Below are 23,448 nucleotides of genomic sequence, written 5' to 3'. Positions count from 1 at the left end.
ACACAAATGCTGCAAATCAGATTTTGGTGATTAGGAGACATTTATAGGGTGAGATCTAAAAAGATTATCACAAAAAAAGCGACCTTCAAAGTCATACAGATAAAAAGTGTTTGAAAAAAGAATAACTTTACACGTGTTCCACATTGTCCATGGCCAATAGACTGCAGATATTCTGACATGCAGAAACAAGTGCATGTGTCATTATTAACATTAATGATACTTGCATTATATATATAGTCTCAGAGTCTTGATACTATGCTGGTTTACCGAAATGGTTCCTGGGACACTGAATTGAGTTTATCTCTCGCAAAAAAGCGTGTTTCATGCTAAATAAAATATCTGCGTGCGGTGCTAGGTGTTGGTTTAGTTTTGCAACTGCCTTAACAGTCACCACTAGAAATTATTTGGGGAGTTTGCATGACTCACAAGGGTGCAGTTATTTTTTCACAGTTAAATCTAGGCATCATGATTTCACAAGAGGCTGACAGGTTAATGTTATTTGGCGGACAACCAGAGTATAAACTGCTTTAAAATAAATGTCCCATTATTTGATTTACTTAAGAATAACAAATACTTTTCTGAATTTAAAAAATTGTTTTATTTCAGATTTAGATTTTTGTCTCGTTTTATATTCCTATTTTTTTGCGTTTGCAATACAATTTTGTCATGTTTTTGCATGCATTCAAAAGCATTTAGTTTATTTTTCTCTAACAAAGGTATTATTCTGTGCAGCTTATTTTTTATCCGAGAGAGAGAGAGAGAGAGAGAGAGAGAGAGAGATGTTTTTGTGCCCCTTTATCCACGTGTATTAGTCGTTTGCACTGAACGCACTTCCTTAGCAACGCATATCTGAACCAGGAAGTACTTTCTAACGCTCTCGCTAACTAGCTGCGGTTAGCACCAGCACAGAGGAGTTAAAGTTTGTTTTACTTAGATTTACGAGTCCAAACACATGTCTGGTACCATCGTGATTAGCATGCAGGTCTGTCCCTGGTAGGAAAGAAGTGAAAACTGTAAGTTAAACTTGTTTTGTTGATGTATTAGCGAACTGTTAGCTAACAAGCTAACGAAAACACAGGACAATTAGCCTGACTTGAGATAACTTATCTTTTAATGTAATGTCATGTTTAGTCACTCAAATACACGTAGCACAAACTAAATAAGGTGTGTTTGAATACGCAAACTTTAAGCTGATATGCGTACCGAAACATTAACAGCAACTGTTTGGAAAGTTGATAGCGTCAATTTAGTGAAAAGAGATGAGGTGACAGCATCTAATAGTATGCAAAAGTTTAATTTGTAGCCTTGTCGATCTGTAATATGAATAACATCTGTTTAGACGCTAGCTTTAAGTTAAATGTATGTATATACTATGTGTAGTCAATTTAGTACATGGGGTAATGTTATTTCTTCAGGGGTGAAGATTAACTGAGCATTGATGAGATAAAATGCGATTGTCAGTATGTGCTACAAAGACTAAATATGTCCTTATTCAATACTTTAACTACACAATCCATTCACTCTCGGTGTAATCAGATTCTGCTCTAGTGTTGGTCCAAGTTAAAACCTGTCTCACCCCCCCCCCCCCCTCCCCCTATGTGTCAATGTTTTTGTGGTACAGAGCTAGGAACAAACCATACTGCTTAGCAAGATTGTCTTAATATTTGTAGTATACGTCAACATCCTCTTATCCTGTATTACTCCTCAATGTTTCATTTTTTAATTGTTGTTCCTTTTTCACAGGTGTGCAATGGGAATGGATTTCTTACCACTATCTGATAGGCCATGATAGGCTTGTCAAGTAATGCAGGGGTTATGGAAAGTCTAATGAATTCTGCTGAAGAGCAGCAGCCTTCCTCTCCACCGGCCAACTCATGGTCTAACCAGGAGGAAATAAACAAGAATGAAACGCCAAAATGTGTTGGTGGATTTGTTCTAGTGCACGCAGGTAAGTGTGCACCCCATAATTAACAAGAATAATTAGGCTAAAAGCCTTTTAGAAATAAATAGAAATCAGCACTGAATTGAGCATTGAGTCTCCAAATATAGTTTCCTGCTGTTCGGAGGTCAATATAATCATTTTTTTCAATGATGTGATGCTTTTTCCCATGTTTAATTTTAGGTGCAGGATACCATTCTGAATCTAAGGCCAAAGAGTACAAGCATGTGTGCAAAAGAGCCTGCCAGCGGGTATGTTTATTTTATTGATATCACGATATTAAACTGTGTGTGTGTGCTAACACCATAACATTGTACAGTTTTACACATAATCTGCATTATTCTTGATGAAAAAAAGCAACTATATGTATTACTTCAATCAAGGTTAAATACCTACTATGTGCAAAGCAGCAGCAGTACATATCAAACATTGCATGGCTTTCTTTTTTTTTAAATGAAAGAATGCTGCTGCTACACTATTATATTTAATTTAATTTAGCCTAAACTATGCCAAATATGTTGGTGTTGATAACATCTTAGTACAAAATGATTCCTCTGTCACTCAGGTATCTTCCAGGTTTGCATTTACAAATCTACCACACTTCTTGATGTGATATATAAATATAAACAAAAATATTTGTTCATGTTTTCATGAGGCCAACTTTTTAATCTAATTGTCAACAATTGCTCTGATGAGCAATTCTTCTGGTTGTCACAGCACATTAGTCAACTAAAAGTTTAAAAATACTAAGGTACGTGTAAATGTGCTCTACTTCAGTTTGGCACACCATTTTTTTGTTTTATTTTCTATCAATTGATCTAATGTTTTCAGTAAATATATAAGTAACCTTGTTTTATCAGTTCAATCAGCAAAATATTGGCATCTGTGAACGACTGTCATTGCATATATTTTCAGTGGGATTCCAATCTGTGTTTTGGCAGTAGAACTCGAACTTTCCTGATCTTGTTTTGAAGTCATTCCAGTTTTCATTTGGCTGTATTAACATAATTTTTCTGTTGGAATCAAAGTCTTTGTTCTTTGGCACTCCGAACCAGGTTCTTCCTTATGGTTATTAAACAACCTTATGGACCTTCAATCCCCCTATATGTACAATAGGAATGTTCTTGATCAGTGATGAGCTGTGCCTAGTTTCGGCCGGATGAAGTGCTTTGTATTAGGGCCAGATAGTTACATTTTAGAAGGGGTCTTATCCTTTCATGCCTCCCCTGTCCCTTACATATACACATACAAGGTAAACCTAATTAAATCCAGGATCCTTATAGCAGGTTTTATGCTTGTCTTTACCTTAGTTTTATCTCCAAGTTGGAGTTTTTAATGAGGCTTAAAATCCCAGTTTCCTCTGCCAAGGAGTTTATGTAGTCAGTTTTTTTTTTGTTAGTTTGCAGAATATATAAGTATTTCCAGTAAATGCACTGCAGTATGATTATGTACGGGCTAGAAAATAAATCATGCATTTAGAAATTAAAGTCAAAATTATTTATTTGAACATACACATTTTTTTATATATTATGTCACAGATGAAATTAGGTAATGGAAGTACAACAGGCTGAAATCAGCAATGGGTGCGTTTTTGTTTTTTAACTGAAAATGGTGGCACGTTCAACAACAAGGCATCTCTGTCTTTCTTTTCCAGGCTGTGGACAGACTCAAAGCGGGGGCACTCGCAGTGGAAGCAGTGGCCGCAGCTCTGGTTGAACTTGAGGTTGGTTATTAAGTCAAGTCAAAGTCAAAGTCCACTTTATTGTCAAAGTCTCCACATGTGTTATACATACAGAAAATTGAAATACCGTTTCTGGCAGTCCCACAGTGCAAATATAAAAGAACATATAACATAAAAAGATAAGAGCGTAGGAAAAAAAAGTTGGGTAAAAAGAGGTATACAAAACAAAAACTAAGTAATATATACATATGTTAGATTAATGTTTCAGGTTTGACTATAAAAAGTGAACTGCTGTGAACTCAGTATTTGGTAACAACAGGATTTGTATAGATAACATAACATTTCATTTTGGGCCTAAATTGGACACAACAATCGACCAACTTTTCAGTGAAAGTAAGAAACTTCATTTGACATGTGTATGTGTTTATCCAAAACAGCTTTATTCAGCTCCAGCCTTCGATGCATGTACGCATAATCTGTTGGATGATGTAAGAGATGATTTTACTCAAGGCAGGCTGAATAAAGAACAATGACCTCAATGAACTCTCTGCAGCTGCAAAGCTGTACAGACAAATGCAGTGCAGCAAGCACTACTATACCCATGTATTAAAAACATAATATACACACGTCACAGAAAGTTTCACACATAATTTCATCATTGTTATACAAGCAAAGCTATTTTTAATAGTTAATATTAACTGCCTCAAGCCCAAAACCATATCAGCCGAAGTTCTAAGGTGATTCAATATGAGGAAATGAAGCTTTGTTGTAAATGGTATCAAAGTTTGGCACGTGTCACAGAAGATATATGTGACAATTTTGTGGTATTTTTTAAATTGTCTTGATTTAAATCTCTTCCAGTATTTTATTTTCGATTGGTGATAAGCTTTTTCCAAGTATTGTTTTCAAAATAATTTGACAAATTTAGCACATTCAGTCGAGCTATTATATAAGCTGCTGATTTTAAAAGGTCAAATATTTCCATTACACTATAAATTTGGCCAACAAACTATGGGAAAAAATGACTTTACTTCAACATATTAACATTGACAATATGGTTTATTGCAGATTTGGTTTTATTCTTGGCTCTCCATGTTCTTAATTGTTCTCAGGACTCTCCTTTTACAAACGCCGGCATGGGTTCCAACCTTAATTTGTCAGGGGAAATTGAATGTGATGCAAGTATCATGGATGGGAAGTCGCTGCATTACGGTGCGGTTGGAGCTATTAGTGGTGAGTTATTACACATGTACTGATCTTTGTGTAATATTGCTGTGTTGCTGTGGCAAGTTCAGTCAGCTGGAAGTAATGGCATATGTTAACTCATTTAATTTCTTGCATGTCAGAGTTTTTGTAGAGGTTCATAAACAATCTTGGGACCACCCACTTTTACTTGGGGAACAACCAGAAATGCTGTTAATATGTACACATCCACATACCTAGAACGTTTTTAATAAAGAAAGTGTTCAATAAAAGCATTTTCCACTACACAACAACAGCCCAGGGGTGACATCTGCACTTCGTGTTGTCCTAAAGGTAGCAGATTGTTTTTATTTTCCACGTCTGCATCTAGTAACATTTAACATTTTGTTTGGGCATAATGAATGAAACTGTTAGCTTAGATATAAAAATATCTGCCAACCAGTGTTTTTCATAAGATTGAAATAGATTAAAAGCAACCCAGCATTCATAGGTGTGCTTGTGTTACTGAGAACATAAGGAAAATGTGCAACTACTAAACTTAACAAATATATTTAAATCAAATTCAGTTCACCTATACTACCAGACTGAATGATCTGATTAAAGGATAACTGTGTGTGTTTTTGCCAAGTATCTCGATAGAATAAACTGTTAGCCCTGTGATGACTCTGACTTTCCCTTCAGGTATTAAGAACCCAGTCTTAGTTGCAAACCGTCTTCTGAGTGAAGCACAGAAAGGGAAACTGTCAGCTGGCAGAATACCACCCTGGTGATTATAATGGCTTCTAATGAATTTTTTTTTTTTATGTGAATATATCCATTTGTTAATTTATTTCCCTATGTCAGCTTCTTAGTGGGGCGTGGAGCACACGAATGGGCCGTCAGTCATGGAATACCACCGTGCCCTTCAGAGAAAATGGCCACCAGTGAGTTTGGTTGCATTGATTCAGAAATATGCTCAATTTCTTTGTATTTTCTTTAGCTGCAAAAATGAAACAGAACACAGTGCTCTATCTGAACCTTTTATTGATGTTGATGTATTTAATAAATGATGTCATTTTATTTTCACTCAGAGTTCAGTTTATCTGCGTATAAGAGGAACAAGCGAAAGATGGAACTGGCGGAAAAAATGGACATGGGTCATAATCATGCAAAGAAAAGACGACAATCAAGTGAAACTGTGAGTACCATGTTATCAGTTAAGATACAATTTATGTTATCATAACTAATCAATTGTATTCTATCTCAACTGCATTTCTTGAGTGAGAAAGGACCAACCCCTTTCAAAGTATTTTGTACAAGTTTACATCAAATAGCATGACTGTACCATCTAATAATCAATACCTCCTTGTGGGGATTGAAGTGATATTATGCCAGTGTGCGAAACTGAAATCACACATTTTATTTGCTAGAAGAATTACACAAAAATCTTTTTTTTTAAACCCGCTCACTGCATTAGGTGTTGTCAGTTAAGCTAGTAGAGACAGTATCCAACCACTGCTTACACTTAACACTGTGTGTAGAACGAAAGTTACAGAATGCAGTAAAAAGTTGCTTATAAATAAATCTAATAAAAGCCATCAGCATCAGACCCAGGATCCCGGACCAGTACTTAAGCATGGGGAGATATTGCATCAAACTGCATTTAAAAAAAGGCAGGAAACATCAAGTAGAATATGTGATTTTATACAAGAAAGGAATTTAATGACTCTCCACAACTCAGACGTCAAGATATATTCTGCCCGTTATGATCTCACATTCACAAAGGGTCATTAAAGGAAATGGCCTCACAAGGGTGCCAAGAGGCTTCCAAGAAAAGATTAAAGTGTTGACAAGAGTTAGTGCAAAGTTGCAGTACTCTGAGCAGCACAGCAGGAGTTGACGATGAATTGAGTAGAAATGAATCTAAAGAAGACTCATTCTGCTTAAAGTCCCTGGTAGTAACAGCAGCACAGAACAGAGCGGGACAGTTTATCTTGGGTCGGACCTGAGTTGTGATAAAATGTGTTAATGGCCACAGCCTGATATGCTTCATTGTAACTCATTTTGAACAGTGTTATTGTTTATTTAGGTCAACTAAACAGCTAAGATTACATGTTTACTTAGGCAAGGGATTTTAAATGAAAGATTTGAGTGTCAAATGACTTATTAGTCTGATAAGTTGCTCTCTGCTCTCATCCGTCTCATACATGTTTACACAAAACTGCGTGTCATTAATTCTTTACATTAATTGACATTAACAGGAAATCTCCTCACTTTTTGGTTCTAATAATGCTTATGGTTCAACTCAAAACATTATCGTAGCAAGTCTGGTTTTAATTTCCATACACATTGTTCTTTTTATGCCTTTGTCGTTTTGCCAAGCAATAAAATGTTTCCATTCTTTTTTTTTTCCTCTGGAATATAGGCACCTGTCTCATGATGGTGTATAGCTGAAGTGTTGTTAAATAAAATCATCAAAATCATTCTGACGATGCCGTTAAGTTTTGCAGCCATTATTTAATGTACTGTGGATTTTTGTTTTCCATTAAAGGACACTGACAAGGAATGACAGGATGGTCTTTGTAGCATTTCGAAATAGTTGGCTCTGCTTCTTTTTGGCCTCAAAAACCTAGAGACAGAGTTGATTTAGGAGAGCATAAGACAGATGGGAACCGCTGTAGCCTTTTAGTCCAAGGTTCAATAGAGATGTTCAGTTTCTAGTAGGAGTGGAGCTCTGATCATGTATCCTGCTTTCTACACTGTAGGACTCTATTTATCACGCAGTCTGAGTCGTGATAGTTCACAAACAAGTTCCTTCCAAAGCAAACTGCAATCAGGGAAGGAAAACAGCTGATTGAAATCACAACAGCACATGTTTGATGAAAAGTGAAGGGCAAGGAAGAAGGGGTGCAAAATGCATGCATAGCATTGTTCAAAGATGAAGCCTCTGCTTTAGAATGTGAACACTTTTGATTTGATCTCCTTTAATTTGCCTGAAATGAAAACAACTGTCATTTGAAAAGGACCTTTTTCACTGTGATGTGACTCCTCTCTGTACTGTGATGTAGGAAAATGGTTCCGGGTGCCTCGACACGGTGGGAGCCGTTGTGGTAGACCTGGAGGGGAATGTAGCCGCAGCGGTGTCCAGTGGAGGTCTTGCAATGAAACATCCTGGCAGGGTTGGCCAGGTACGATTCCATCTTCTCTTTTTTTACACAAAACCAGTAATATAATATCATTTACAGGGCTTTAATTATGCCTTTATTTGAGAGGAATATCATTATTGTAACGCATCCTATTTAAAGGAAAGTGTACACTTTTATGTAGATTGTGGCAAATTACAATGATATACTGCATGGAATAACAGATCTTTCCCTGCCTGTATTATTTATTAAACTTAAACCAATCTAGGTAAAAATCTTGGCCAATCTTTCCAAAGTGACATAGTACTGCAGCATCTTCATTTATGAATAGTTTTTATTATATATATTTGCACTCTTAAGGGATATTGTGTGATATGAGAAGGTAAGAACAAACTCACTTTTCTATTGTATTCTATTTTAACCTCTTTAGCTTATTAACTGCCCACACGTTTTATTTAAGATGCGGTTTTACTTTTCTTATAACCTGTATTCTGCATGCAGTCCTTTTTACACAAACAGCCACCATGATACGAGAAGCATCTGTCTGTCCGTCCGTCCGTCTGTCAGTCTGCAGCTCTTGAGAGGGCAGCAGGCGGACAAACTGCCTGCAACATGCTGATAGAAGGCCGATATTTATTGGACAAAAATAGGTTTTGACTTATTCAGAATGAAGGAACCAGCCTTCTTTTTAAAATCTACTACACCATTTAATCTAATGCATCAATCTGTTCCTGTGACAAAAGTCAAGAATGCTTTCAAGTGTTCCAAAGCACATGCCAATGAAAGGATGGTTCCTGCCAGATGTGTAAACAGGGAATAACAACTCCATTAAACCACAAGGAGCAAGGACTGTGTGTTTTCTGCTTTTGAATACAAATAGTATAAATAGAATGAGGTGACCTACGACAGAAGAATTCACTCAGATTGTCCTTTTTGTCCATGTCTTCATTCAAACTCAACAAATTCCAGTAGATATATTTCTGTGTTGCGACTCATTTACATTGAGGCAGCTACAGGAAGATTTGAGTCTGCATGAACAACAACCTAACAATGGAGACAAAAGTGTGAATGAATCAGTAGGATTTACTGCCTTGACCTTATTGACATTACTACTGTTGAAAAAACCTGCAGCTCAGAGCAATAGTCATGAGTATGGCATGTTGTTGTAGTGTTGTAAATAAGGCTAAAATGACCTCCCCAGCATGTATTTTGTACGTTTTACATTTCTATATTCGGCCATGAGCATGCCTTACTCATAGTTCTAATTTGAGAATAAATGATGTTTCCAGCACTTCAAAGAGAGAGAAAAATGTTATGACTTTGACAACTCCTTTTCATCTAAAAGGTCCTCTTTTCCTCTCTTTTCTCTCAGGCTGCTCATTACGGATGTGGCTGCTGGGCTGAAAATGCCTTTAATAACCCTTACTCTACAGCAGTGAGTACCTCAGGTATACCACAGCACACTCTACAACCTACTTTGCAGTCGTGTGTGTTTAACTTCTCCTCTCACCGTTATTGTTTACCACAGGCCTGCCTTTTGTTTTGGAGATAATATGAATTAGAAACACATATTTATTCGACGTGAGCCCCGTATTTAGCCTCGGTGAGTCAAACTTCAAAAAGCTTTATAATACTTTCCGATGACCTCCAGCCATTCCTGCTGAGTGACTCTCATCAGTCACTTCCTCGGCTGATTGAGTCATCATTCTCCACTCTCCGTCAGTCAGCTCTCAGTCTCAGTCTCCTCTCAGTCAGCTGCGTGCCAGGTGCATTGCACAGCTTTTGGGATTTGCAATGACATTTGACATGGGACACCTGCTGTAGCTATGATAGGGAGAACCTCTGGGAGTGCAGCAGAAAGACGATGTGTTTGCAAACTTCGAGAGCAATTATCCAGCCGTGGATCATACCTTGGCTGGTCTAAATGAGTGGTATCATCCTTGGAAATTAAATCATTTACAACTTGCTTATAAGAAGCATATGCCGTATGTGCTGTCTTTCAAGTCAAGATTTTAATGTGTTTGTACCTCACCTGTGCAAAAAAAAAAAAGTAAATCTTTTTATGTATTTAATATTTATGGCTAAAATAACTTTATATATAAGATCTATTTGTTTTAGGGTATCTTGATAACATCACTTGCAAAAGGGGTTCATCATTAATTCTACCTATCTATGGTAGATCTAAATCTAATTCCAACTAAAAACACAATTTTTAAAACTCCTGTAGAGGAGAAAAATGAAGATGGATCTGAAAGCAGTAACCCAAGTGTACCTGAGAAAAATGATGTAAGAAGAGTTATGTTAACGTTTCAAAATAACTATCTGTAAAGCAAACTGTGACTAGGTGGCACTCGGGACTGAGTGAGAAAATGTGACTGTGGGATTTGACTTGACAACCTGTCTAGTGAAAATGAACTTTTCCTGCTACTGTTGGCAGCAAGGGCCTTGTGAATTTTGGGATTTAATTTTTCTCTACAAGTGAGCTTGTAGAGAAATAAAAGTAACCACCTTCCTTCTTCTGCCCAACTTCTGCTAACAGCACACCCAGTATTAGGGAGTGATCTTTGCTCTTTAGGCTCTAAAATGATAAAGAAAAAACCAGACATTTCTGGACCAAAGTTCCGTTTCAAAACACTTTTTAATAAAAAAAAAAAACATATTTACAACTGTGTCAGGCCAAACATTAGCTAAAAAGCACCATTTCTGGGTGTGAGCTCTATGGTTTTGAATATGAGGTATAGAAGCCGTCACAGCCCGCTTCCTGAAGACGTGTAGACGTCTGTGACATAGCTTCTGGGGAACATTTAGAGCTTTTGATGTGGATACCTAGCCTAATGCATTTCAGTGCTTACGAGCTGATTTGATCAGACAGGCTGAAGCTTGAGTCATATGTACTTGGAGCGCTGAGATAGCCAGCGTTTTGCACCGCTGAAGCTTGTCTGAATATATTATAACCAGCAATCAGCGAGAAATTTGGGATAGTCACAACAAAAACAGTAATACTGAGCCAGAAAAACAAATCTTTGGACTCTATTCTGTAATCATAGCTACAGTCCTGAAAGACCCAAAACATGAACTGATATCTGGGCCCAGAAAACATTCTCTCTCTGTTCGTTCTGAAAATGTCTGGCACATTTAAAAGGGCCATATTATGCTCGTTTTCAGGTTTCATGCTGTACTTTGTGCCTCTACTGCAACATGTTTACATGATTTAACGTTCAAAAGGTGCTTTATTTCCCTCACACTGCCTGTGCTGCAGCACCTCTTTTCACCCTCTGTCTGAAACCAGAGTCCAGTTTGCTCTGATTGGTTAGCTGGCCTGCTTTGTTGTGATTGGTCCAATATCACGCCCCCTTAGCCGATCACATACAATGAGCACTAGAAAATAGAAGCGCATGTGTTATGTAGTGATGTCACAAGAGAACATAGGAATACAATCGTGGTGTTTTAGGCAGGGGGGGAGTGTGGGAGAGACACTAGCCTTTACAGACCATTTACATGCACAGAAACGTATATAGCACACTACAGGAAAGAGATAACCCTATAAAGCACAATAGGGCCTCTTTAACTGAAACTGAAAATTGTATATAATAGTGATTTCAACTATTTTCTGTACATTTCTATATGATCAAACAAGATGACAGTTGCACTAAAGGTCTCTCGCTTAAATAAGATAAACCCGGTAATCCTGTGTAATTACATTGAACAAGCAGTTAAAGCCGGCCACTGATAGTCTACTGTACATCATTTATCCCAGTAGATGAAGTGTAGAGGTTTGCGCTCCGTGTGTATTTCTACCTCCATCCTGTCCTCCTATATTGTGGCTTTCCTTTGATGTTACTTAAAAAAAGCTTTCCTTATGGGTATGGAGAACATAATGTGTGTTCCAGTACAACACCTGTTTTTAATTTCCTAACATGAAAGGCATTCCCATCAAAAGAAACAGAAAAACAATCCTGTTTCATTCTGACTGGAGGAGCACGGCCCTCACCCTGTATGTCAGTCTTTCTCTCCTTCACCTCAACACCACTTTGCCTTGCCACCGCCTCCATTTTAGTGTGTTTTGTAAAATGCGGCTCATGTGGGTCATTGTTTTAAATGTGTTGACTGGATTAGCTTTGCTGTGGCCCATGAGAGAACAGCTCACACACCTCACTGTTTACTCTCGCTGCTGCTGGCTGTCACACACTGTGTCTCCGAGTGTTGGCCTCTTTTTCTATTGACATTTCTATTCAGTTGAGGTGCTGCATCACTCTTGGCATTTTGCTGCATTTCCATAATATCCTGTTCTCCTGGGACAGAGCAGTTTATGGTAAACACAGCACAAAAAACCAGTACCTGGCCAATCCACGTCTGCTCTCGTAAAAAATGAAGTTCAGATTGCTCCAGGCATCTGGTCTCCACAGCTACCATCCTGCATAGAGTTTTGTTGTAGTTACCTGATATTTATGAGGCCTTCATTTGTGTTTACAGAAACAACAAGATTATATTCCTCCGTCTTTATGGGGTTTTGCGGGATCTTTTGCCAGATGTGTTTTGTTTGCACTTTTAGATTTCTGAAGTGCGGTCAGACTTCAAATTTGAGAAAGACTGTATTGAATTGTATTGTCTCAGCAACAACAAGATGTTGTTTCAGTGTAAGTTATTTAAACATTAAGTAGCAAATATCCAACAAATGAAAAAAGGACACCTGCCATGTTTTTAATGCGGAAGTGAGAAAAGTGAGTCATTTGACAGGCTGACTATGTTTTTATATTTCCTAGTTTGCTTTAATACTTTTTAATACTTTCCCTGGACTTTTTTTGTTTACCACATGCAGCATAACTATAGAGCATATAGATTAATGTCCTAGTACATCCTCCTGGCATACTGCAGTTCTGTCTGTTTGGACTGTAAGAAAAAGGGTGTTACAGCCTTCAGAGGTCAAATTGTTACTTTTTTATTTTGCATGCATTCAGTCTAAATCTACCTGCACATGTTTAATGTCTTGCTCTCTGGGCTTTAATACAAGTCTTGTTTACCCTCCACATTCATAAACAAAATATTATTCAAGGTTGGCCATATAAGGCTTGGTAATCATCTTACAGAGTGACATTTAATGGTGAAATGTACATTTAAAAAAAATATATATATAACATCGATGATTACATATGGAAAGGTGATACATGTTTCAAGTGTGCCTGCACGCACTGCAGTTACGCAGAGAGCCAGCTGGAGTTTACAGAAGTGGAATTAATACTGGGTGGTTGCTGTTTCAAATTCCCACACCAGCTGGGAATCCTGGAAGGGAAAACTTGATGAGAAATACAAACCCTCCCCTTCAGCAATTACTGTCAGTCTGCCCTTGAGCAAGGCAGTTGGTCTTGGCAGCCCCTATGTGCTGTCATCTTTACCTGAAATATCAAAGCCAATAAATGATTCACGCTAAGAAAATAATAAATGGACTGCTTATGTTCTAAATCTTTTGGGAATCTTTTAAATGTGCCATTATATATTGGAAAATGTGCCATAACTCTGAAAGTAGACTTCTGGACACCTTGTGCATTTCTTATTGAAGGCATGCATGGTAGAAACAAAGAAATGAGTTAATGCAAGGTAATGACAAGGGATTTACTGTGTCTGTGTCTTTTGCCAGGCTGTGGAGAGCATCTGATTCGCACCATGCTGGCACGGGAATGCTCTGCTGCCATGCAGTCTGAAGATGCCCACAAAGCACTGCTGGAGGCTATGCAAAACAAGTTCATCAGTGAGTCACACATATGTAGACACTACTTTCCATACACACATATTTGTAAGCTCAGAATGTGTTTGTAAAAACATACAATTATGCACAGAGGGAAATAAACTAACAAACAGATGTTTCATAACATCAAGAACGAAAACTGGAAACATTGGAAGTAATGAAATCAGAAGAGAAGGTTTTTGATTTATGGATATTTTACACTGTCTAAACACGGCCTTTCATGAAGCACAGATGACAGGCAAAGATAGTTGGAAAACATTATTGTTTTGTTGAGAGTTCATGTGAAGTTGTTTATTTTTTGCCCTCATATTCTCAGAAGTGGTCAGTTTTTAGAAATTCTTGTTAACTGTGTTAGCCTCGCCTGTGAATGACCACTGTTGGAGCTCAGAGCAAACAGAGCAGAGGAAGAAAGGACTTGTGGAAACATGTGGTGGTTTGTGCCTTGTTTTGGCCCCCTTTAGAAGTCCGTCTCCGTTTGGCTTTGTCATGGACATCTGTAACACCCAGACGTTTGGACGGGCTGGATGAAGTCAATTTAAGTTAATTCTCCGGCTGTTTCCTTTCAAGATGCACATTAAGTCAAACAAAGCTCCATAAATCCTGCCTGCACTGATGGCAGTGTCTGTGGTGTGGAGGCCTCTCACTCAACTTCCATGATATATTTGTCTTCATTTCAAAATAGAATATCTTTGACGGCAGCACAGTCAGGGTTTTTATTTCTTTTTGTATTTACAGTACCTCTCATTCTGTACGTACACAAGCTCACAAATATCCACACTCAAGAATATCTAAATCTTGCCGGGTTCCTTTTCTTATTTTATTTTTCTAACATAAATAAAATGCTCATGTTTACAGCATGCAAAGATGTCAGAGTTATTAAGGAATGTGTAACACAATTAATTTAAGAGCCTTTTTGTGAATGTCGTCCAAGCTACACTCAGGTTTTATAGAGTGAAAGAAACATTACGGCATGGAACCAAAATCAGCGTGAAATGCAGAAAAAGAAACAACAGCAGGCAGACACAAACATTTTCCATCGAATGCACACATTGTTCCTGTTGCTGTGTGGAGACGATGCTGTAGCTGTTTTCTCTTGGTTCTTTTTAAAAACTAAGCTTTTTGTTTTTGGTTACCCCTCTCTTATCAGCCAATGCAAGTTTTTTTTTATATACAACACCTCATTCAAGTTTTCCTCTTCTTAATTTTAATCGGGAAGCAAGAGAGGTACTGATTGTACATTTGCCCTGCGTACAGTGTATGCACGGTGGGAAAACATACACTACTTTTCCTTATCTGTTACCCCACATAAATAAACAATATTTTATATTGTTAAATAAAATAAACACAGCCGAATAATTGCTTTCAGTTGTTTAACTTCGCCAGAAAGACAAACAAAACTTAAATGGAAGGAGTTTGTTCTCATAGATCACCTTAATTCGATTAAAATGGCTGTGTTTTGTCTAGTTTTTTTCACTTGTTATCTTTGCTTCGATGTGTTGGGGTGGGAAACTAAAGTATACAAGAGAAACCGTTGATTGAGGAGTAAGTTGTCATTTTTAATATTAATGTTGATGTGTCTCATGTGTGGTGTTTTCTTTGTGTGTCCAGGCTCACCCTTTCTGGCCAGTGAAGATCGTGTGTTGGGTGGAGTAATTGTCCTGCGCTGCTGCAGATGTGTGGAAGCCCCGCCATCTCCAAATATTCAGGGTATACTGGGTGAGATATAAATCATTTCAAGAACGATCAAGCTCAAACCTCCACAGTGCAGCTTATGGTATGCAGATATTTGGCTGTTAATATTTAAAAATCCATCATCAGATTCGACGTGAGGAGGGGGAGTAGGCTTTCCTGGCGGGTGGTCTGTGTTTTAGCTTGCACAATCAGGCTCTAGTTTCACACCCTTCATCTCAGATTCAAGCAGACCTCCCACTATGGAATCAACAGCTAATCTTCTTCAAGTGAAGGGCTTTTGATCGCTGCCCAGTTTGGCTGATTGTGTTAGCGGATCTTATTTCTCTACCTGGAGCTTCTGAACCTTTCAACAATCATTGAATTTGACTTAATCAGAGGTCCGTCCAGAGTTTAGGCCACATCATTAACTACTGGGTTGCCATGTTGCCCTTTTGTGGTCATTTCAACATGATGTGCAGCAAAACGTCAGCTCTAAAGAAACCAGTAACCAGTGGATAAGTTCAAGTTCACCGACAAAAGTAAAGCAGATGTTTCTCCAATGTAGAAAGGGACATCTTAATGACAAATCAAACATGATGGTGAATAACTACAGAAGCGCAACAATAATAAAATGCTCCAAAGTACAACTTACTCTGTGTGTGGACACCCTTAGATTACTGAGGACAGCGAAGGGCTACCACGATTTTCAACCACATCGTTGGGTGCTGTAATTTCTTCTCACAACTCAGAAGTTCTACCTTCATCTGCAGTTATGTCAAAACTGACAAGACTTTATTACAGTTTCTTTTGCCAAAGTTTTTACTGGCAGAAGAAAATACTCTTGATTTTTGTTTATTTTGTTGAATTGAACTTGTGTTTTGTAAGAGTGTGTTCCCTTCTCAAGCATCACTCAAAGCCTTCATTTTCTTATTTATATATATGTTTACATTCATTCATTTTCTCCTGTTCACTCTTTAATCGTCCTTTGCTTTGTGTTTTCACAGTGGAGTTCCTATGGAGTCACACCACAGAGAGCATGTGTGTTGGTTACATGTCTGCCCAAGATAGCAAGGCGAAGGTGAGCTTCACGATCAGCTTGACAAGCTAAATGTATTGCTAAGTAGGTTATACACTTGGTTCCTAACACAAAGTAGGATGTTGCTGCTTATATGATGGGCCTGGTACTCTTTTGACAACTAAGCTGTCTCTGTTCCTTCAATTCACCTGCATGAGCCAGTCATCGTGTGTTTTTCCTAACCATTTTTCTACAGTACACATAATAGATACAGGTCCATGCTTTCTTCACCAGACACTACTGCCCATTCCTAAGCAGTAGCTAGTGTAGCAACAGGTACGCACTCCCTCACCACCTTCCCTTCATACACTGAAGGTTTTGGAGTCACTGGATGGCACAACCAAGCCAAGGCCACCCCAAGTCACTGTGGTCGTGGGTAGGAATGTTGCCCCTGCTCCACCTGTGCCTGGTGTCATGTTGGTATGCTGGTGGTTTTGGCTTTTGGATTATGGTACTAAAAATAGTTGCAGAACTCTTTCAAGTATATGTAACGTTTACAGTTTTGTAGACAAATACATCCAGAATATAGTAGGCTACCTGTGTGTTGGCTCACAGGTCCCTTACTTTCTAAAAATCATTTGCAGATCCACTAAGTAGTGTTATTTGAGTCCGTCAATGTGGCTTCTTAAACAAAATGGCTGGATGCTCTGGCCTTCTGGCTGTACATTGAGTCTCAGCCCTGACTGATTTGTTTGGCAATGTATCTCTGTCACTCTGCATAAAGAGAGGGCACTGTTGTTGGAGTCGGGTTCAGATTTCAAAGTGTTTGCCCTCTGTGCCGCCTCCCCCGTCCTCTCCTCCGTCCCTTGGTCAATCTCTCTCGCCACTCCCCCTCTCTGCCCCTACCTGGTCCTAAAGTACTTTAAAGTGTACTGAAAGTCATGCGCCACTGGGGATATCAGTATCAATCTGCATATTTGTAAGATGTGCTCGGTGTATTGGGATTCGAGGTGGAATGTGAGCAAGCTCCCCTTTCACGCCTGTGCCAACGTAAATGGAACAGCAGAACACAGTGAACTGAGCACTGTGCAGGGGCGCCTCAAACACCAAACACTACGTTTTTATTTATGTCATTGGAAAATGTCTGTTTAATTGGAGGCTAAGCAGGCATGAGCAGGGGTGTGGTATTTCTGGTGGCACATTTCTCCACATTGCACTACCGTCTTGAGCTTCACTGTTGACATGCAACACATCAGTGATTGACAGTGTCAACTACAGTAGTGCAGTGGTATCTATGTGATGTGTATAAAAATAAATTGCAATTGAAGGTGCAAGGGATTACATTTACTATCCTTGGACTTAGAAGATGTTGTGAAAGTAACTAGATGATAGAGGAGAAGTTAGTCACCAATATACTGAATAGAGATTGTGGAATTGAAATAATCAACAAATGATTTATTCCTCCAATTTCCCACGAAACCTTCCTTTTGCCACAGTGGTTCAAGCTGCCCTATCCACAGATCAGAAAGCAGTTCAAATAACTACAGAGGAGCAGAACAGCACACTTAGGCACTTGCATGCCTTTAAATTCAAACATCCTCAGTCTGGGCCACCACATACGCATTAATGTTAGCAGGAAAAACTGTGTTCAGTGGATGAAGATCCAGGAATATCATATGTCAGCAGTGGTTTCTGGATCTCCTGGGACATGGTATCAACTTCCTCTCAGCGGGGCACTGGTGACACGGTGATATTGGAGAGTCGAGATACACAGCTGCTCCACCAAACCTCACACTGCTCTACCAAGCTCCCATGAGCCTCCGTGGCTCTCATCGTTAGCATACCAGAGAAGCTGGCTGTTCTGTCCTTCACGCCTCCACACTGGGTGCAAAACAAGCTTTTACCCGTTTCTCCCCCAGTTGGGCCCAGAGTTGGCCCCCGCTCGCTGCCAAAATATCATCCATTGAGGGGATTCAATAAGAGAGCATCTGTTTTCTCTCCAATCTGGTGAGCCAGAGATGGAAACCCCTAATGCGAGTAGGCTCCAGTCATGAAGTCTGTTGTCTGTAAGCTCAGTCTAGGAATTGATCTGTATACTATGGAGGCCCAGGAGGTGGCACCTGCATGTCCATGGCATTGACGAAGGACTCATAGACAGTCTTCTTCAGTGTGTGTAATGGATGCTGGATGCCAAACAAGCAGCAGGGCAGGCAGTGCAAAACAAGGTCTTTGAATAAGGACTTCCTTGACTTTCTAAAGATTACAGTTCCCATTGAACTCTTAAAGTTCTTATTGGTACTACACATAGACATTTTCTGTGCTCAGTGTTGCAGAGATTGCATATAGAGCTGGAGCCATCCTCTGCTTTATTGGCTATTCTACAGACATTACTCCCATTCCTGTGAGCATCCCACTGTGCGTTTCTAACCGAGTCCATCTTCCACTGCTTCTGTGATAAGAACATTAAAGGGCTGATGCACAGCAGCAGGAGTATTTAGGACAGAAGTCACCTTTCCTTCACATCGTTTTAATTCTCAGATGTACGTGTATAATTTTTTTTGACAAACAACCGTTTCATAAGCCCAGGAGAACAGTGAACTTGAGTCCAAAATGTGTTGGATGTCAGACCAGTTCTTTCAGACACTTTGCTGGCAGTTCTTCTGAGCTTTTTTTATTACTTCTCAATCAGATAGTGTTCTGGGGAAAGTTGAGTATATATTCTAATCTTTTTGACATTACATTGTAAAATCGCCATGAAGCACTAGTGCTGCAGAGAGCGAGCATCTGGTTCTATTCAAACGCTCACCTGTGTTTGCACTGGACGGCACATCAGAACACCGAGCCACGTTTTATAAAAACTACACAAAGCTGCACGAGCGGGCCAGTGGCGGCGCTTCTGAAACAGTTCGACTTTTGTTTTATTGTTTGTCATGATTGGACAGATGAAAGAGAAGTGTAGGATTCACAGTACCGCCGCCATGGCTCAGTTCCCTCCTCCAGGACATCATTACCACTATAAAGCTCTCTGAAATTGTGAAAGGCCAAAGAAAATCAAAGGGCATACAACGCAGCCTCCTGGTTATTGTCTGCTTTGTGTATTACGTGACAAATGTCTTTTATTATGGTGCATTTTCTTTCATTTGCGTTGAGAATAAATAGCAATAGTCTTACAAAAGACAAGAATGTGAAAACCACAACACTAGAACAGTGGCATAGTCAAAGAGGTACATTTATCCTCTGCTGTGGTGTTAATGTGTGGCTCCTCCAGCTCCTAAACACATATCACCAAAGAATGTTGTTTTCCTCTGACAAATACAATGGAGCTGTGTTTTCCACTGTATATTTTGACTCAGTCGTAGGCCTGTCATGTGGTAACATCAGTCAATGAGTTTCAAGTTGACATCTGACTCACTGTAGGTTTGCGTGTCTTCATATGCAGCCCATCTACCCTGTATTATACATTTATTTTCTCCTCTTTCCACCTGACTTTTTTGGTCGCAATAATCATTCAATAGTAAATTGGAGTTAAAATTTGGTTCGTTGTAAAGGAGATGTGTACCATATGTGTGCATCTGCTATTCAGGTTTCTGGTGAAAGCCAGTGAACTTTACAGTGTTTTGTATCATCCATGGATGAAGTAGTTCTGGAGGTACAGAATCAAGCTAAAGATGCAACTTTGATATCTTCTCAGGATACTGCGACGAAAGCTCAAATTGAACACAGTTTTGAGAATCTTGAAAACCCTTTGAATTCTGAACCCAAAAGTAATGCGTACTTTGAACAGAACTGTTGAACCTGTCGAGTACTTGGTCTCAGATTTGGAAACAGATCAGGTAGTTGTAACTGACAATTTAAGTTGTTAATCATACACACCAACAGACGATCTTAAAATCTGTGTAAATCTGAATTGCATAAGTTGATTAACTTCTGATTGAAGAGTAAACAATGTCTCTTTGGCTACCAGCACTCATTGAAATTGGCAAAAACATGTCTTTCAAGTAACGGTCAGCGCAAAATTAAAAATGATTACTTTGGTAGTCTTCTGTGTTGTTTTGCAAATGGCTGAAGAATCACCAAGAAAATAATGAAACTCTTTCTTCATGTGTGTCCCCTGCAGATGGATGAACAAGTATAAAGAGTAAAGGTGCAACATTAGTACTCCTATGTGTTATTTGGGTGATGTTGGCCCACTTGATGTCACAGAAGTGTTGGGACATCGGTTGTGTGACCTCTGAGCCCGGAGCCCAGCTAATCCTCCCCACTGTGTCCCCCCAACCTGTAAACTTCTGAAATAACATGGCAGCTTGTGAAAGGCACGCGATGCTCTTAGCACTGCGGTGGTGTAATTACTCGCTTGTTTGGTTTAGTAAGCCCTCTTTCGCTTCCTGCTTAGTCACTGAAGTTGACCGATTTTGCTCAGACGAAAATAAAAAATGACGGTCTGAACGTATGCAGCAGGGTTGCGTGTAGGGCTGAGGGTTAGGGCGCATTTGGTGTCAAGTTTTCCTGCAAAATATATGAAGTCATACAGCTAGGCGCTAATTGTGCCTAGTAGTGTATTTTCAGCTGTGTATTCAATGTGGTTGGAATTTAAAAGAACATTGCAAAGCTCCTTCCCTCTGACATACAAACATCAAAAGGAAAACATTTGACATGTCACCATTAGTTGATGAAGTCTCAGCTTCAGTCAAAACACTTTAAACAAGGCCTCCATTAACCTCATTTTTAGAAGATGAAGGGGAGAGGATGAACCCAGAAAGGGGTTCTGGAGGCGTAATAGCCCCTGAGAGTGTTGCCATGTGTGCTTGGCCTTGTCTGGCTGATGTCCCATTGTAGTGACAGTTGCCCTCGGGGTGCCAGGGGGCCATAGTCCAAGCCTACACAGAAAGAAGCCCTGTGGAGATGAAGGCTCCTGCCACTGGAAGAGTAATGTCAGGCCATTTCAGAGGCCTGGTAAATGAGTGGCTGGACTCTTCTTCTCCCAAAGCTGGAGCCAGGGTTGTCCTCTGTGGAGGGAGGAAGGAGGATGAGGTACATTATTGGCACAGGGAGAGTCGGTCACCTTTGATCTCCCTGTTGAAGTATCACTCCCGTCTTCAAAGCTGTGTTTGCCCCTTTCGTCCTCGTCTTACTCCTCTGTGCTTAAACAAAAAACATTAGCAGTCTCTTCCATTCATCCACTTGTGATGTAATGCCATTATTGATGTCACTGATGAATTATAGGGGTTGTCTTTACAATATTAAATCCAGGAATGAGCACTTGGTAGGCTAAAAATCGAATTTTCTGGTATTCTTTTGCTTTAAAATCTTATCAAAACAATAAATCTGTCAGTATAAATTATTTTTATACTTACTGGAATCCAAAAGATCAACAGCCTGTTAGCGTGTCCTTTCCCCATGTAGCCCTTCTCTGTATGTATATATTTCCTTTGCTAATCTTCTCATCGTGTTTGTTTTTGTTGCCTGCAGACACACATATCCAGACTGCCACCTGGGACCGTTCCTGGACAGTGCTTGGCCATCGAAGGCGGTGTGTGTCGGCTGATGAGCGTAGCGGAGTGAGCCACATTTGCCCTCCTTCTGGGCTTCGTGAGCAATACTCCAACACAAACCCTTCCACCTAACCACACACACACAGGCACACACGCCCCGCTCACCTCCCCACCACCTTTGTGGTGCCAAAAGTAATATGCTTTAGTGTTTTAACAGGTGCCCTGGAAGGAGGAAGCAGGGAGGGTGTTAGCTTCTACTTAGTGCACTTACAGGACTTCCCTTCGCCACTGTCTGCCTCTAGCATGTACTCTATACAACCCACACGCTTTGCAGTGTCACCTGGATTAGACTTGATGCACCATTGCCTTGATGCATTTTTTCTTACTGTTGCTCTTACCCTCTCCTACCCTTTTTTTCCTTTTGTACATAAGTTATGATTTAAGAAAACAGGGTGGATGTTTGAGTTGTTTTGTAACGCTGAACAGAAGTGACTTTATTTTGTTCGATTGCACCTTGTGGAATGTCTGCTACTCGAGGCTATTGTTATAAGTGAAGCATTTATAGCTGTGAGAGTTAAACAGTCATGATGAAAGCAATTTACAATGTTAACACATACACATCTAAACGTATCGTTATTAATCAACATACTGTATAATGTAGCATAATGTGCATCTTAGTCAATGATGAATAACATTATTATTTCAGCCATAGAATGCTTTGCTTTTATTGTTTTACAATGTTAATACATAACTAATGCATGTCGCAAAATGTACAGAAAACCTCTCTTGAAAGGTGTAAAGTTATAAAGGAGGAAGCTATGCACTTCCAGAATTATGCTGACACATCAACATATATAAAGTGCTCAGGTAGCAGCATTTGATCCCATCTCCAAACATGACTGTTAGTCATCATTTAAATTGTAATTTATACTTGTATAGTCGCATTGACAGAGACGTATTTTCTTGCTAAAAAAAGATCCTTAAAAAGTAATTTATGTTTAAAAACCCATGAATTGGTGCTGTTGAGAATTGTACTTGACAGAAGTAAGGGTCTACATTTCTGAGAACCAGTGCCTCTGGTTTTGCTGTTTCACTGCTGACTTCCAGTCCCAACAAAAACATAATAGAGCTTGTTTATTCTTTACTTGAAAATGCAACTAATATAACATGGTTTAAGCTATGCTAATATGTGCACAGCTCTCTACAGTGCTCAAAGGTAAATAAATCTATGTTGCTACAATTTCTGCGTCTATCTTTGTCTTTGAAAATCCATACTATGAGTCTGTCAACTTTCCAGAAAAAGAAAGCAGTCTGCGTAAACAGAGAGAAGAAATTTGTGGACTGCCAAAAATGTATAGTCTGGGATTAAATTACATGTTTGACAATAACTGGAGTCGAATTCTGCAGAAGGACGTGTGAGCATGCATTCACATTTCAACATGAGTCTGTATTTGTTAAATATCCTGGATGACTATATAACAAAAAGTGTGTGTGATTCCCTCCCACACAAACAAAGTAGATGTTCTGTCTCTGAGCCACAGTTTCTTTCTGGATTACATAACAAACATTTCCACCCTCCACT

The 23,448-nt window shown here is 39.2% G+C and overlaps 1 protein-coding gene across 1 annotated transcript; it reads left to right on the top strand.

Moving 5' to 3' along the window:
* Positions 1-884: 884 nt before the first annotated feature.
* Positions 885-23,106, top strand: tasp1 (taspase, threonine aspartase, 1). Its single transcript, XM_063875525.1, has 14 exons — positions 885-1,013; positions 1,744-1,948; positions 2,123-2,190; positions 3,594-3,662; positions 4,733-4,853; positions 5,505-5,589; positions 5,667-5,746; positions 5,894-6,000; positions 7,871-7,990; positions 9,318-9,393; positions 13,581-13,691; positions 15,297-15,404; positions 16,364-16,437; positions 21,844-23,106. Exons 2-14 carry the CDS (start codon positions 1,786-1,788, stop codon positions 21,934-21,936), a joined length of 1,275 nt encoding a protein of 424 aa, XP_063731595.1. The 5' UTR covers positions 885-1,013; positions 1,744-1,785; the 3' UTR covers positions 21,937-23,106.
* Positions 23,107-23,448: the final 342 nt, after the last annotated feature.

The sequence above is a fragment of the Eleginops maclovinus genome, chromosome 22 (genome assembly GCF_036324505.1).
Source record: "Eleginops maclovinus isolate JMC-PN-2008 ecotype Puerto Natales chromosome 22, JC_Emac_rtc_rv5, whole genome shotgun sequence".
Taxonomy (NCBI): domain Eukaryota; kingdom Metazoa; phylum Chordata; class Actinopteri; order Perciformes; family Eleginopidae; genus Eleginops; species Eleginops maclovinus.
This window is presented reverse-complemented; position numbering and strand designations above follow the sequence as displayed.

What these genes read in the sequence shown, in the direction of transcription:
- tasp1 (XM_063875525.1), top strand. Translation starts at nt 1,786, where the DNA reads ATGATAGGCTTGTCAAGTAATGCAGGGGTTATGGAAAGTCTAATGAAT. An exon ending in GCAAAAGAGCCTGCCAGCGG is followed by an intron (nt 2,191 to 3,593) that starts GTATGTTTATTT and finishes TTTCTTTTCCAG; the next exon opens with GCTGTGGACAGACTCAAAGC. An exon ending in AAATATTCAGGGTATACTGG is followed by an intron (nt 15,405 to 16,363) that starts GTGAGATATAAA and finishes GTGTTTTCACAG; the next exon opens with TGGAGTTCCTATGGAGTCAC.